The sequence below is a fragment of the Pseudogymnoascus verrucosus genome (genome assembly GCF_001662655.1).
Source record: "Pseudogymnoascus verrucosus strain UAMH 10579 unplaced genomic scaffold scaffold_9, whole genome shotgun sequence".
Lineage (NCBI taxonomy): Eukaryota > Fungi > Ascomycota > Leotiomycetes > Thelebolales > Thelebolaceae > Pseudogymnoascus > Pseudogymnoascus verrucosus.
In genome coordinates, this window is record NW_017263660.1 from 62,270 (window position 1) to 77,339 (window position 15,070).

The following is a 15,070-nucleotide window of genomic DNA, read 5'->3' on the forward strand; positions in this document are numbered from 1 at the left end:
ATGTCCATTTCATCTGCCACATTAGTAATATTCATAACATAATACTGTCTGGTTTATACCCCCATATCCGGTGACGTGGAACGGGGTAATCGGGGAGAAGTTACCCCACATTTGGTGAGGAGACGATCTTAAAGAATCAGTCCCCACAATCCACAAAACAATCTCGCGGGGCATCCGACAACTCAACATGACCCATGCTCATCAATAGTTATGGAGGGGGAAATTGTTAGCCCTGTCGCTGGACCTGTCGGTAGGGATCAAGGACATGAGTTCCCTTCCGATGGTCATAGGCCCCCTGCTCGACAGCGAGCACGTACTCGCGGTGTTACCGCGTGTTCTCTCTGTCGAAGCCGAAAGACGAAATGCGACAATCAAAGACCAACGTGTGGCTATTGCTCGAGAACTCAAGTCGAATGCGCTTATGAAGATGATGTGGAGCTGAACTCGTAAGTCTGTATGGTGAGCTGCCGCCAGCCTTTAACGCAGCCCCCTTATCAAACAATAATAATAATTACTAGTTGTCATATTATCGAGTCAGAGTTGCTTAAGAAAATAGAGACTCTAACAGGCCTACTTCAATCTCAAGCTCTCCAATTAACTGGGCGAGATGAGAGTACATTTCCCCCTATCCTCCCCGATACTGAATTCTCGGCCCTACCGGCCCAAAACCACATCGAGAATCATTATCACCACTACCATTACTACCAAGAAACCAGCAAGAACAGCAAGCCGAACGAAAGCCTCATAGAACCACAGAGCACTTGCACAGACCATGGCTCCCTATCTGTTGGCGTTGATTCCGTATTATCATGGAAGATATTCCCGCAAACCTACTCTTATCTGACTTTACCGCGCGATTCCGACGACAATTGTGTGCAGTCCATTCCTTTACCAAATGTCGAGTATTTTGAGCTTGCAAGATTGGAATCCAAGTACATTACCTATGTCCATACAAAGAATCCAATCGTGGATCCCCGCGACATTCACCATCAAATTTGCCACGTTGTCGAGAACGGGCTGAGCTGGAACACGTCGACATGCCTTGTTGCTCTAGTCTGTGCTCTTGGTGCGACATCAGAGAGATATGTAGCACAACAGAAATCGTCCTCCAGCTTAAGTCCAAACGAGATGCAAATAGACCACGGACTCATGAAAGATCTCGAAATTGCGGATAGGTTTTGGAACATCGCAGTGAAGAGGATTGGCCTTGCGATGAGTGAGAATAGTCTAGAGGCTGTTCAATGTCTTTGCCTTGCTGGGTAAGTGAGAAACATCAGCATCTCATGATGAGGCACTATCTGAAGGAACAAGCAATCGATACTAATGTTTATCTAGAATATGGTACATGTACAATTTTCAGCCTTTACAAGCATGGAAATATTTCAGGCTCGCTAGTAATGCCTGGTATGTGTCATTTATTACAAGGTTGGTCATTATAGTATACTTCTAATATAGTTACTAACTTGCTTTCTAGAATGCCTTCTCTAACCAATAGGCCTTACGATGTAGGTGGCTCCTTGACGCTTGAGCAGAGTCTCTACTTTACCTGCTACAAGTCAGAATGGTATTTATATCTTCATACTAGATCATGACCGAACCAAAAACTAACGTGGTGCAGCGAACTTGCCTTTGAACTACCACTCCCTACTTCCATCCTCCACGACATCGGCTATCCCCATGCTTTTCCCTCTCCTCCAAACGTTGATGATCAAGCAGTAGACAAGGATGACAGTGCCATACAAAGACGTAGCTGGTACTATTACCTTGCCGAAATCGCATCCCGTCACCTCCTCAACCGGATAATCCAAACGCACTCAAGTAGTAAACTCCAAACGCCGAAAGATATCAGGTGTATGCTGCAAAAAGTCCAAATATTCCAATCGCAGCTTGAGGACTGGTACATCTCTCTCCCGCCAAGTCTATCCTTTCCGCGCCCTCTGGGAGATATAACCCCTCTGGAAGAAGAACTTCCCCAACTGCTGCGGGGAAGATACCTCGCAATTCTTGAGCTATGCTTCCGTCCATTCATCCAGCTATGCGTCAGCGATCCACTAGAGATCGAGCCTGATCTGCTCGCCAAAGTAGCAGACGCCGCGTCTCAAGGCTTAAAGTACTGTGTGATTAGGCTTTGGGGACTCCGCACGCCAAATAGACATCATGGACTGTGGTTTATTCTGCGGCTCATCGTAACGACGTCGCTCATTCTGATTGCGGCAGATAAGGCACAGCGTAATCCGGCTTTGAATGGCGCGCAGAGATTACAGATGCCAGAGGGTTGGAAACAACAGATTTTGGCTACCCGTGAGCTTTTTTCGAGGTTTTGGAGTGATCGGAAGGGTGGGATATACCAGTGTTCCCAGATCTTGGATTGGGCGCTTGCGGATGGAGATGAGGAGATGTCATAGAAATGCCTACATTTTATGATCCTATTTGCGCAATAATAGTTTAATTACAACGTCAATTAGGTATAATGGGTGTATAGTACAAATCTCCAGCTCATAAATATAATTATAAAGTATCTACATTACTCCTCATGCAGGTACTTCATCCCATTCTGTCTCCTCACCTCATCCATGATCCTCATGACCCTGACAGTTTCCTCTAACGGCATTGTCTCATTCTCCGTCCTCCCGTCGCGAATATCCATCGCCACCGCATCAGCCTCATAGAAGAAACCCCACCCTACAAATGAAAAATCTTGTACTGTCTCCATACCATCCTTACGCCTTATAACCAAACTCTCTGGCTTCGACGCCGCACCACCTACAATCTCAATACAGCCCTCGCTACCCTCAACCCTCCCAAACACCTTACCGCTCTTATAGCGGTATGATGCCGAGCACACCGCCTGCCGGCCCGTTTTCTGCTGTATCAACAGCACCGTCGCCTCTTCGTCCACACCTTCCTTCAACACCATTGCAGAGCGGACGGCCGGCTCCTCCCCTTCATCCCCCTTCGCCCCACACAATGCCATTCTCGCCCAGGTTAACGCATAAATTCCAATATCAAGCAAACAACCTGCCCCCAATCTCAAATCCACAAGCCTCGACCCAGCTCTCTGCTTCTCTAGCGGCATATCAAGCCCAAAATCAACAAAGACGCGAGTTATATCACCAATCAATTTTTTCTCGTGTAGGGCGCGCTGCAGCTCCTTCGCAATAGGGAAAAAGCGTGTCCAGAGCGCCTCCATGAGGAAGACGCCTTTTGCGCGCGCCGCGGCTATGAGCTGCTCTGACTCGGAAGCGGTGATGGTCATAGGTTTTTCGCAAAGAACGTGTTTTCCGGCGAGGATGGCGTCGAGGGCGTTGGTGAAGTGCAGGCCGGTTGGGGTGGCGATGTAAACAATGTCGACAGCGGGGTCAGTATAGACTTGGGCGTAGGAATCGTAGATAGAGCAACCGTTGCTCGTGGACGTCGAGGGGATGTGTTTTTGGGCAAAGGCTGTGCCTTTTTGGTAGGAAGAGGAACCGATAGCCTGGACTTTGTGAATGAGATTGGGCTCATTACGGTGCGTAGAAGGATCGAGGACGAGGTCAGAGACGAACCAGGATGCTATAAGCCCGGTCCCTAGAGGTTTGGTTAGGAGACATTTAATAACTACAGGAATGGAACTTACCTATGATTCCCCAACGTAGAGTGAAAACATCCTGCTTCTCGAGAGACATTATAAACTGTAGACGATGATTTATGGCTATTTTTAAAAAAACGAATATGCAATCCTACAAACCTACAAACTATTCTTATATGGGATTCTTATTTATTAATGAATACGTATTAGAAAATTAGATGATCTTTCTCAAGTTACATTTAGCTCGTGCAACTAGGGGGTATTCGGACTGGGGTAGTCGGACTGGGGTGCCCCATAACAAATTCTTGGCATCGCGGATGTCCGCGATTGGGTTAATGAATTGTGATTTTCCATGTTCCCCTCACTACCGAGTTCCCATTGCCATCGGCAAACAGCATGGGGGAATGCCACCCTACGACCCAGCGTCTCGTTCGAACGCGCTAAAAAGAATGTGATATTCCTCTGTTCTTGACCTGGTTCCCGACTTGCCACTGTAACTCATCGGGGAGCTAGCCGCCGCGCTGCTCTGTGGCTACCTATACCTCGCGGAGGAATTGTCCGCATGTGAGGTCACAAGGCCCTGATTCGATATATTTAAGGGTGATTATGTTATAACCTATATCTATATTATAACTATTTCTTACCGTGATAATCTACATTTCCTTCTTCTTCTTACTATAATTCTACTTTAGAATCGACTGCCAAAATCACACCAAGCAGCTATGACGCAAATACCACTTCTAAACACCTCGAAATCCCCCCAAATTCTTAAAGTTGGCCTCATCGGCCTCGGTGAAGTTGCGCAAGCAGTTCACCTTCCGACCCTGTCCCTCCTCTCCCACCTCTTTACCGTCGTTGCAATCTGCGACATCTCCCCCGCCTCGCTGGCCCACTGCTCCGCCAAATTCCACATTCCTCACTGCTACACCTCCGCTGAGGAACTTTGCTTTCGCCCGGACCTCGACATTATCTTCGTCCTCTCCTCCGATGAATTCCACGCTTCCCACACCATCACAGCCCTACAGAATCACAAACATGTCTTCGTCGAAAAGCCCGTTTCCCTCTCTGTCGCCTCCGCAGAACGCATGCGCGCCGCTGAAATCGCGAGTTGTGGCCGTGTCTTTGTGGCATATATGCGCCGCTATGCTAGTGCGCTACAGACCCTCCTATCAGAACTAAAGACGGCGGGCGACATCAAGTTCGCGCGCGTTCGCGACATCATCGGACCAAATTCGTTTTTTGTAGAGCAGTCCGGCACGTTTCCAGAGAAATTTGAGGATTTCCCGGCTGGGGCTATAGATGAGAGGAAGGCGCTGCTTGATGCGTTGTTGAGGGAAGCATATGAGGGACATAAGGAGGTTACACCATTGATGACGCGGTTCTGTCGCTTCCTTGGTGGACTCGGCTCTCATGATTTGAGCGTTATGCGCGAGGTTCTTGGTATGCCGAAGGCGTGTACTGGGGTCTCGATGCACCCACCCTTCTTCACTGCGACCTTTGAGTACGAGACTTTTGCTGTGTGCTACGAGAGTGGCCTAGATGATGTTCCAAGATTTGATGCGCACCTACAGATCTACGGACAGAAGAAGACATTGAAGTTGCAGTATGATACGCCATATGTGAAGGGACTACCGGTGAAGGTTTTAGTGGAAGAGATGACGGCAGAAAAGGGATACCAGCAGAGAGAGATCGTGCCGACATATGAGGATGCATATACAGCAGAATTAAAGCAGTTGCATGAGACTATTACGCAGGGAGGGGAGATTAAGACGACAATTACGGATGCAATGAAGGATTTGGAAATCTTTCAGATGATATTAAAGAAAGCATTTCCTCTAGACTTATGTTAGCAGACTCTGCTCCTATACTTTCTTTCCTAATGTAGACAATTGTAATCGTTGTTGTTGTTGTCGCCCTCACATATCTCGTGATCGAGGTGAATCTGAAAGTTAGATGATGTTCGCGAGCGAACTATGGCAATTGACTTGCTACACTCGGGCTCATTTGTCGACTTTTAGGAGTCACTGTTATCTAAATCGCTATTATTTGATTTTATATCCTTGCACATAACTAAGACAGCGCTTTCTTAAATGCTAAGTGTAACTAGTATACTTATACTGCGCATTTGTTCCCTCACTAAGCACAGCATTTAGCAACGACTGAAAGGGAGGTGCGTATCGAGCCATGATGAGCATGATCAGCGCCTTACATATTGGCGTAGGGTCAACAATTACGCTTATCCCCCCTCATGCTCCCCCTCCTTATGCCAACTTGCCTCACTAATTTAAAACCGTCCAAGCCGTGGCCCACTCATCCATTCCATATGGAACCCGTATTTCTACTGCATCCCCCCCCTTACGAACCCTATCCCGGCGCTCACCCACCTCGTCACGTCAACATCCACACAGCAGTCCGAGATTCGCTGCCTTGGTCGGTATCAGTAAGCACACACAGCCATCATCACAGGCCACAGAGAGAATGGGAAACTCACAAGTCATCCCTGAGAAGCACAGCTACTCGCTCCATTCCCATCCTATTCATGTACCGCTCAAAGGTGACTACAGTCCCATCCTGTAAATCCGGCGCATACTCAAGGCACCAGAAGGATTTCACCACCCCTCTCAATTGCTCTCCTTCACCTGGCGTTGATGCTGCTAGTAGTTTCTCTACCGCCCCCATTAGGTCCCTCTTCACCTCTTCCCTCCTCGCGGAATCGGCGGTACAGAATCGCCGCACAACAATAATCACTTCATCCTTCGTAGCACCGCCAAACTGCACAGTTTCATCATCGACAAGACTCAGATACCCGATCCCCGCCGGCGTCAGCGGCCGTAGATCAGTGGGCAACTCTGTGATTCCCTCTGGGACGACAGCGGAGCGGAAGGCTTTGTATTCCGGGGTGCTGCGGTGAGTTTGCGAGAGGGCCTTCTCAGACTTATACCTAGATTTCATTAGTTAATCTCTTATAGTGGAGGCAGATATATGTGGAGGAGAACGGGAGTACACTTCCAAGCCCCTCAAATACCGATCCGGAACCGCATTCTCGACATCACTTTTGAACCACGCGTAGGCAAAGCATTCGGGCTCGTTTGCGATGGTTGTGTGTGCGACGGGGCCGAGAAGGGAGAGCATCTGCGGAATGATTTCTGGGGTTAGCTGATTTTGGCCTTGCTGATTTGGTGGAAAGGAGAGGACTGGGACTAGGGTGGTCATTTACCCGATCACGTTTCTCGTAGGATGTGCACTTTGTCAGAGCAATAACGACGTGCATTTTTTCGATAGTGAGTGATCGCGTAGACAATTCCAATGGCCATCTTGAAGTTCTAATACACATATGTGATGTGTTTACATGGATACTAGTACTGAATCACTATGTGGGGTCGCTCGGAGATATGAGTCCGGTGAGCACGGCCACTGAATTGCGGGGTTTGGATGGAATCTTCATATTATAAGACCAACGACAGTCACTGCTTTCACATGACGTAAAAAGCAGAACACTCGGTTCTCGATTTGATTTTGAACATTCCAAAAGAAGATATGGCAGAATTATCCGAGGAGTTTGTCTCATCCCTCGCCCGCATCGGCACGGACATTCCTGACTTCAGGTGGTACCTATCAGCCATTGTGTTCCTCGGCGCTGCGAACTACCCAGAACACATCCCTTATCTATACCAGCAATTACTCAAACACCATATACATGAAGAAGAGCACTTTGAGGCCACAAAAGCACTACGAGAGTCATTTACAAAGGCCTCCGCCATCATGGGCGCAGCAAGGGTAACTTCCTCCCCCTGGCCAAAGCTTACGGCGTTGCCTTGCTCACTCCTTCCCCCCATCACTCACAATCTAACTCCACATTTTCAATAGACAGGCAATGCCATCCGCCTCCTCGGCACTGCTACTCTGCCCCACCTAAAGGATACCACCTTCCACCGCTCAGGTCTCACCGACGACAGCGTCACCGTACCCCGTGGCAAGGCTCTGCACACCAAGATCTACGGGCAGAACGTGCTCTTCGACGGCTCACGCACCGTCGACGCCTCGCTTGACTATGCTTACGTCGTTCGTGAGCTCTTCTACGGGAAGATCTTCTCGTTTGAAGGGATTCTGGGGTTCCGCGAGACGGAACAAGTGATTGTCGCAGCGCTAATAGGGGTTGATTGTATGAATCAGGTCAGTCATCATATGTTTGGGATGAGGGTAAATGGGGTTGGGAAGACGGAGGTGGAGGCGAATCGTCAGATTTGTTTAGCTATTGCGGCGGAGTTGGAGATTGGGTTTAAAGAGGGCGTTATTGAAGTTCCTGACGTGCCGGAGTAGAGCTTTGAATTGTAATGCCTTGTTTATTTTAGCAATTTAAAATTAAATGCCTGCTTATAGTGATCAATGGTCCACGGAGAATCGAACGGCACACGTCGAATTTGGGGCGACCTGTACAGCTCTCTATCATGGTCGTCCCGGTTATCGCTACTGGGGGTGATGTTTCTTCTGGAGTTGGCTAAAATGTTGCAAAGGTTCAATCGGAGCTTTCTTGGGGATTTTCAGCCTTTATTAAATATGGAAAGAACGGTAACCAAGCAAACTCAGCCGCAGCTTCCCCGTAGGTTTCGAATCCTATGTATGGAAAGAACGATTACTAAGCAAACGATCGCAACTTCCCTAGAACTTTCAAGCCATATATGGAAGGAGAGGTTACCAAGCAAGGCCCGAGTCGCAGCTTCCTTCGGGCATAAAAATTTGTTAAATTCGCAAACGTTCTTACACTGGGAATAACCCGAGCTACTTCGAAACTATGTGTGCACCTAGATTTTTGTGCCCATCGTGGCCAGTTCGTATTCACGAGACATTTTCTGGGGTCACTAGTGGAAGTGGGCATGGTAGTTGAGTTTTAAAACCGAGGAAACTGAGTAAAACTTATAACTAGTCTTGAGACTTCTGTTGTTGAAGTATAATTTCTCTAAAAGAATGCTATGGCATTTGGCGGGGACGCTACTGCCCCTGAATAGTTTAATGGGGCGCTGGAGACAAAAAAAGAGTACCGGCCGGTTTTCTTGCACATCCTCGATAGACCCTCGAGGTCGAAGAGCTCGCCGATTGGTGTGCCCCATCCTGCTAATAATATTGGATGTAGATGCCACGCTGGATCAGCGTGTGCTAAGAGAAGAGCTATCAGTATCGCACGGCCGTGGCAGAACAGAAAATAATGAGAAACTTACGGCCACACTCAAAAGCAGGATTATCAGCAGCGACTGCAGCAAACTGGCTCTCCCATAGCCACTCTGTGGTTGTTTGAGATTGCATCATTCCCGGCCATTGGCGCTCCATCTTCATGGCTTCTCGCTCGCTTTGGTCCAGCGTAAGATACCCTTGGACAAATCCCGTGCGGAGAAACAGGATATCACCTATGTGGACTTCGGTCTTAGTCTCAGCTAAAATAGTCTTTACTACGTCCACAGAGATCTGATGCGCTTTGGTCTTGTCATATTTGATGCCATTTCGATCGGCATAATCGGCATAGTCAACAAGGATGCCGCGACCGGCAATGCCTTTTTTTGCCCATGCATCCAGCCCATTCACCGGGTTCGAGTAGTCGGAGCCAGAACCATGAATCTCGCCCTGCATTGCTCTATGAATGCAAGAGCATGGTCAATAAATTTGTCCATAGCTTTGCGAAGAGCAGCGAGTTTACCCGTTATAGAATTGCCCCTCCTTCTGGAAAGCAAAATGCCTAAAACTATCCCATTGAGAGCTACTCTGTGTGTTAAACGATATCACGTCGTCATTTATGACCCTGGGGGCTTTGTTGATAATCTTCTTCTCAAAAGCGCTACGCCCAAGAAGGGGCGGGTTTATGAGATCCAGGGGGAGGCTACATCATGTATTAGACACTATGTTATATCATACAATGGCAGGCTTACTTCAGTCCGACACGCTGACCTGTCTTAACTTCACCCAGAATGGCTTTTTGCACAAGCTCGTCTGTGAGGTAATTGAGGGTTCCTAGCTGGTCGTCTTTGCCCCATCGTCCCCAGGCTGAACGCGGAGGATCTCCGGGCCGTAGAGGTAGGGATGATAGCGGGGGTAATGGTGAGGCTTCTGTTAACATAGCTGGAGCAAGTTATCTTCCTAATTGACAAGATCTTTATTCTTTTCATGTAGATTTAGATCGTTGCTATAGTCTAAATACTCCTGGGATCCCAATAGTCAGCGCATCATACCCCGCAGCTGCATCTCCTTCGGTATAAATTTGTCCGGAAAGTGAAGCCCGAGACTATCGGATCTTTGTAATCTACTAGAGACCATTTGGACGCTAGCGGCTCGACCAGGGAACCAGGGAACGGGGGGCCCTCCACCAGTCGCGGATGGCATCGAAACCAAGCAACGCCGCCAAGACGTTTCCATAATATCTATAAAATAATTTACATAGCTATAGGGGTAAGCCAAGATCCAAGGTCGGTGCTGTGCTTCCGGCGCAGGGACTGTGTGAACATTGTGGCTATTGAAACAGCGGACAGAGACTATTCTAGCAATTACGGAGCACTAAGAAGCTAGTCCCTGTCGACGCCTTATCTCTATGACCCTAATTGTCAACCCCGGACTTTACAACCCCGGATTCTGAACCCCGGATTCTGTTACTTTGTCCTAAATCCGGGGAAAAGGGTAGTATAAGTCACGTATCTGATATCTCTCTCTGAATCAAGGACCTCCCGGCACGTACATATATATAGGATGCCGATATCTTACATTATACTCCCCCTTCCCCTTTCAAGAGCTTCAGTTCTACACCCACGCCGTACCTTTCAAAATCATGGAGCTTGAAAAAGAACCAAGAGTAGATCAAGTAGAGGGACACTGTTCAGGCTCTAGAAGACCATCTCAAGACCAGATGACCTCGACCAGAGAACTTCTACCTCGACCTTCGGATGACCCTAGAGATCCGTTGAACTGGCCATTGTGGCTTAAGGTACGGCAACCATAGGCGCGTGAAACATTTCTAGCACTGACAAATAAAGATTTCAATCCTGATTCAAGTCAGCTCTCTAGCTGCTCTGGGAACCTTCAACACTGCGGTTATAAACCCAGCTTATGGCCCACTTGCGGCAGAATTTAACATAACGACGGTGACCGCTTCTTATCAGACGTAAGTAGAGAAAATCTCCATGTCTCATGGATTCTTGTTGACTAATGTTACTTTAAAGGACTGTGGCCATTGGTATAAATGGAATCGGTCCCTTTATTTGGATCCCGTTCGCAAACGTATATGGACGTCGCCCTATATACCTTCTTACAACCTTAATTGGATTTGCAACGGCCCTTGCATGCGGTTTCACGAATACTTTCAGCCAATTGATCATTGCCCGAGTCTTTAATGGCTTATTCCCCGTCGCCATGGCTCTAGGGCCAGCTACGGTGAACGACCTCTTCTTCTTCCATCAGAGAGGTCGAGCAATGGGAGTATTTACTGTAGCACTGACGAGTGGTGCCCACTTTGCTTCATTAGTTGGTGGGCCAGTCGGGCAATTTTTGGGCTGGAGGTGGTGCTTCAAGCTCACGGCAATCATGAACGCTGTAATGCTTTTCATTATATTCTTCGCGCTCCCAGAAACTCTCTATGTCCGCCGCCATAACGAACTAACCTTGTCAGCGACACAGCGAGAAGTGAGGCTTGCTCCAACTACATACCTCAGTTCGTTGCGGCTGTGGTCGACCTATCCCGAGTTGAAGCTCAAACTCAAGCACTTCATCATTCCAAGCTTCAAAATGACTAGATACCCTAGTGTTATATTCCCAGCACTTTATTACAGCGCACAGTATTCGTATGCTGCTATCCTTCCGGCAGTCACAGTCGCAACTATTTTTGAGGAGCGATATCATTGGGGTACACTACAGACAGGGCTATCGTATGGTGGGACTTTCACCATAGGCTCACTTGTGGGAGAGGTAAGCACGATTTGTTCTAAACTAGATGTACTTTGCTAACTTTTATCCAGTTTGCGGGGGGGCTTGTTCTTGATAAAATGGTAGCTTCGGAGGCACGTCGACTGGGCCGCAACCCAGAGCCAGAAGTCCGTCTCAAAGCAATCTGGCCAGGAGCATTCCTTGTACCTACTGGTCTTCTCATCTACGGTTTCTCTATACAATACCCTACGCCATGGTTTCCGGCGCTGTTTGGCATGTTCATAGCCATCTTCGGTCTTCAAATCATCGCCACAGTCTGCTATACATATCCAGTAGACTGTTACCGACAGGAAGGGTCAGAGATCTCGCAGTTAATAAATTTTATCCGACAACTGACGGGCATGACTGTGGCATTCTACGTAGTAAGATTGTGCAAATCAATTGGCTACCAGTATGGGTTCATTATTTTCACGATTCTTTCTAGCGTTTTGGCTTTCCTGCCAATGTTGTGGTTGATGAGGTATGGTGAGGCGACAAGAAAGAGGATTGGTTCTCCTAAGAATGTAAATGTATTCGACAGTGTCGGAATGCTAGGAGAAGAGGAAACGGTGGAGGCAGACGGTATCGAAAAGAAGTAGGAGGTGTTAACAGGTTGACATTACAAATTAGTTTCCTATGTAGACGAAATTCTCCCAACACAATTTCCCTCTTGGATTCTCAACAATGAGACTAAGCTTGAGAACTACGACGAGGGATATTAAAAAGGAAGAGAACGGATATTCATGTCCTATCTAATATACACTGATCTAAATAAAAATGATGTTACCAGAAGAATTTTCCTCCAATCATCTGTGGGACGTTCTGGTCATTAAATTTTATATTGACATTATTAAAACAAGATCGCCAATTTCTCGAAGTTTGGAGAGATTTCTAATGAGTGTAATGACTACGTCCGGAAATATGGCACACTGCCACCATTGTCCGTTGGCAAGGTCACCCCCGAAAATTTACTGGAAACTATAAATAGGAGTAGAGAGGAACCCTCAATGGGACATATAGCTCAGGAAGGTAGTACTATACACCTCGAGTGATTTATCTGACCTCCCCTATCTAATATATATCCATTTGCGGCCGCACATAACGATGCATTGGATTCATTTGATTGGTTATTGCAAATACATATAACAATTGTATATAGTACATCTAAGCAAATCCTAGATCTTAAATAACAATAAATTTTACCTATATAGACCTACAGGCTATCTAAAAATTGAAATCATTCATATATATTCGGCAAAGTCATCAATTTCCAATAGTCTTCAAACCCCAGGGTCTGTGTATCCCCAATCGTTCCTTTCCGTGTCTCTCTCTTCGTATATCCATTTCCAAGGTATGCAAACCGATTTATGTTGCCATTTTCAGATGGTATTAATTTGAATCGGTAATCTTCCCAACGTGGTTGGCGAATGGCTTCAGTATAATGGAAGGTTGTGCCTCCATAGATTGCCACAACCTTCCCATCTGTTGTTCCTCGTTTATACCAGCTTCGACAATTTTCTACCCAGACTGTTCGCTGGAGGTAGGTTTGAAGATGTTCGTTGTAATCATTACATGCTTCTGTCATGACTTCCATTGAACGGACATTCTCAGTCTGAAGCTTGTTGATGCAGTTGTAAATGTAGCTGCTGACTGCTTGCACGCCGAGAACAAGTGAGCCGTTTGAGATTGGGAAATTAGGCCCAATAAAACCTATATTTTGTAAGTTTATTTCTTGAAACTCGGTATAGAGCTACTTACAAAAATAATTGGGGAAGTTGGGAACAGTTATGCCGAAATATGCTTCCGGAGTATCGTTCCACTGCGCACCGAGACTCGCTCCATCTTTCCCAATAATGGGAAATCTAGGCTGGAAAGACGTATCAAAACCAGTAGCACAAACTATTGCATCAAACTCTAATTCTTCTCCACTCTTGGTCAAAATTCCCTTTTTGGTTATTTTCGCAATATCATCCCATCTCGTTTCGACGTTTGGCTGGATCAACGTTTCCAGAAAGTTCGGGCCAGGGGTTTGTCTGCGACAACCAACAGGAAATTCAGGAATAAGCATTTCTGCAAGCTTCTTTCCCTTCTCACTGCTTCCAAGCCGCTCTGTCATAGTCTTCGTAAAAAGCTGTTGTGCCTTCTTTTGTGCCTCTGAAGCGCTGTGGGCTCTTTTAAAATTGTCTATCCTCCGATCCATTACATCACGGCGATGTTGAAGAAGGTATTCTGGGTCGTCTTTGAATTTTTGAAGCACGTGGGGGGCATAATTATGCTGATCATCAGTGTCTGGGTCATTTTCTGTCGGCTCATTGATCCCAGGCCCTGGTGAGATCCACGTCTTTGATCTCACAAAAGATGTTAGATGGCTCGCCACTGACTGATATTAGTATAACTGAAATTTCGAATTTAGTTGGGTGATTTTCAATGTACCTGGCGCGAGTTTTGGCACTATTTGAATTCCAGACGAGCCAATCCCAATTACAGCTACTTTCTTGTCTTGGAAGTCGTACGCTTCGTCCCAACTTGCTGAATGAAGGAGCTTTCCCTTAAATAGCTCGATACCATCAATGTTAGGATACTTCCAGGCGCTTTGTGAGAGTTAGTTATGGCAAAGTCTCTCATGTTTATGGACCGGCGTTAGCAACACTTACTTCAGAACGCCGCCCGCATTTATGAAAACATCACACTTGTCCTCAATAGTACGACTTCCGTTCTGGATTGTAATATTCCATTTCCCGTCTAATTCATTCCAAACTGCGGACTGGATCTCATGGTCGAAGTTCATATATCGGTCAGTGTTGTATTTCGTCGATGTCTTCTTCAAATAATCGTGAATTTGAACCGAAGTGGCGTAGTAGTTCGGCCATTCGGGGTTTTGCTCAAAGCTGTAAGCGTAATTGTGGGCTGGAATGTCGCATTGGCATCCGGGATACCTTGAGGCTGTTACGACACGTATGTGCTTGTTTAGAGCGAGTCTTACCTGTTTTCCAGCCAAGTCCCTCCGAGATCTTTGTTTCTCTCATAGATGACAAATTCCAAATTACTATCTTGCAATTGCTTCGATATCACAATCGCCATCATCAAACCACTGTACCCAGCACCCATACACACCACCCGCAAAGGTCTCCGCGTACGAATCGGCTCTTCTCTAATAACATAGCTCGCGTTGGTAGGTTTAAAACTTTCTGGGGTATCGGAGTAGGGCGGTGTATCGATGCCGAGATGGTGAATATCTGGCTGGCGATCGACTTCGAGACTCGGCGCCATAGCTGAAATTATCCAAATGCTAAAATATGAGTACGATGAATCTGTTCTGCTCGGATGCACTGAAAGTGATGCTGTTTTAATAAGTATGCGCCACGTCCAATATATGTGCGCACGTGAACGGACTTTGAACAGCCGGAATATAATTAAGTAAGCAAGAAGAATGTAATTATATCCCTACGATAACCCTCCTCGCCGGGTAATTAGCTAGGCGCTCCAAATCCATAATGGCAGCTTGAGGTTCTACATTCCAAAGTCATGTTAACAGCAATCGGACGTTGACATCCGAGCCTTCGA

At 46.8% G+C, this 15,070-nt stretch overlaps 8 protein-coding genes across 8 annotated transcripts; 4 read left to right on the plus strand and 4 right to left on the minus strand.

Annotated features, from left to right (window-relative positions):
• The first annotated feature begins 2 nt into the window (after positions 1-2).
• On the plus strand, positions 3-2,505 carry VE01_02279 (uncharacterized protein). The gene is made up of 5 exons (XM_059463428.1): positions 3-446; positions 519-1,259; positions 1,336-1,425; positions 1,475-1,564; positions 1,619-2,505. Exons 1-5 carry the CDS (start codon positions 211-213, stop codon positions 2,403-2,405), a joined length of 1,944 nt encoding a protein of 647 aa, XP_059319902.1. The 5' UTR covers positions 3-210; the 3' UTR covers positions 2,406-2,505.
• VE01_02280 (uncharacterized protein) lies at positions 2,490-3,665 on the minus strand (the record flags this gene model as incomplete). The annotated part of the gene is made up of 2 exons (XM_018271790.2): positions 2,490-3,567; positions 3,617-3,665. The coding sequence occupies 2 exons, from the start codon at positions 3,663-3,665 to the stop codon at positions 2,525-2,527; spliced, it is 1,092 nt and encodes a 363-aa protein (XP_018132845.1). The 3' UTR covers positions 2,490-2,524.
• A 309-nt stretch (positions 3,666-3,974) lies between these two features.
• VE01_02281 (uncharacterized protein) lies at positions 3,975-5,447 on the plus strand. The gene has a single exon (XM_018271791.2). It carries the CDS (start codon positions 4,291-4,293, stop codon positions 5,416-5,418), a length of 1,128 nt encoding a protein of 375 aa, XP_018132844.1. The 5' UTR covers positions 3,975-4,290; the 3' UTR covers positions 5,419-5,447.
• A 467-nt stretch (positions 5,448-5,914) lies between these two features.
• VE01_02282 (uncharacterized protein) lies at positions 5,915-6,909 on the minus strand. The gene is made up of 3 exons (XM_059463429.1): positions 6,786-6,909; positions 6,573-6,700; positions 5,915-6,509 (listed from the first exon to the last, which is right to left on the minus strand). The coding sequence occupies exons 1-3, from the start codon at positions 6,900-6,902 to the stop codon at positions 6,056-6,058; spliced, it is 699 nt and encodes a 232-aa protein (XP_059319915.1). The 5' UTR covers positions 6,903-6,909; the 3' UTR covers positions 5,915-6,055.
• Positions 6,910-7,026: 117 nt separating this feature from the next.
• VE01_02283 (uncharacterized protein) lies at positions 7,027-7,907 on the plus strand. Its single transcript, XM_018271793.2, has 2 exons — positions 7,027-7,345; positions 7,436-7,907. The coding sequence occupies exons 1-2, from the start codon at positions 7,106-7,108 to the stop codon at positions 7,886-7,888; spliced, it is 693 nt and encodes a 230-aa protein (XP_018132846.1). The 5' UTR covers positions 7,027-7,105; the 3' UTR covers positions 7,889-7,907.
• Positions 7,908-8,525: 618 nt separating this feature from the next.
• VE01_02284 (uncharacterized protein) lies at positions 8,526-9,708 on the minus strand (the record flags this gene model as incomplete). The annotated part of the gene is made up of 4 exons (XM_018271794.2): positions 9,487-9,708; positions 9,258-9,437; positions 8,785-9,194; positions 8,526-8,722 (listed from the first exon to the last, which is right to left on the minus strand). The coding sequence occupies exons 1-4, from the start codon at positions 9,672-9,674 to the stop codon at positions 8,526-8,528; spliced, it is 975 nt and encodes a 324-aa protein (XP_018132841.1). The 5' UTR covers positions 9,675-9,708.
• Positions 9,709-10,376: 668 nt separating this feature from the next.
• VE01_02285 (uncharacterized protein) lies at positions 10,377-12,105 on the plus strand (the record flags this gene model as incomplete). The annotated part of the gene is made up of 4 exons (XM_018271795.1): positions 10,377-10,532; positions 10,582-10,709; positions 10,768-11,509; positions 11,560-12,105. 4 exons carry the CDS (start codon positions 10,377-10,379, stop codon positions 12,103-12,105), a joined length of 1,572 nt encoding a protein of 523 aa, XP_018132840.1.
• Positions 12,106-12,684: 579 nt separating this feature from the next.
• On the minus strand, positions 12,685-15,034 carry VE01_02286 (uncharacterized protein). Its single transcript, XM_018271796.2, has 5 exons — positions 14,490-15,034; positions 14,161-14,442; positions 13,940-14,097; positions 13,265-13,882; positions 12,685-13,216 (listed from the first exon to the last, which is right to left on the minus strand). The coding sequence occupies exons 1-5, from the start codon at positions 14,774-14,776 to the stop codon at positions 12,744-12,746; spliced, it is 1,818 nt and encodes a 605-aa protein (XP_018132843.1). The 5' UTR covers positions 14,777-15,034; the 3' UTR covers positions 12,685-12,743.
• Positions 15,035-15,070: the final 36 nt, after the last annotated feature.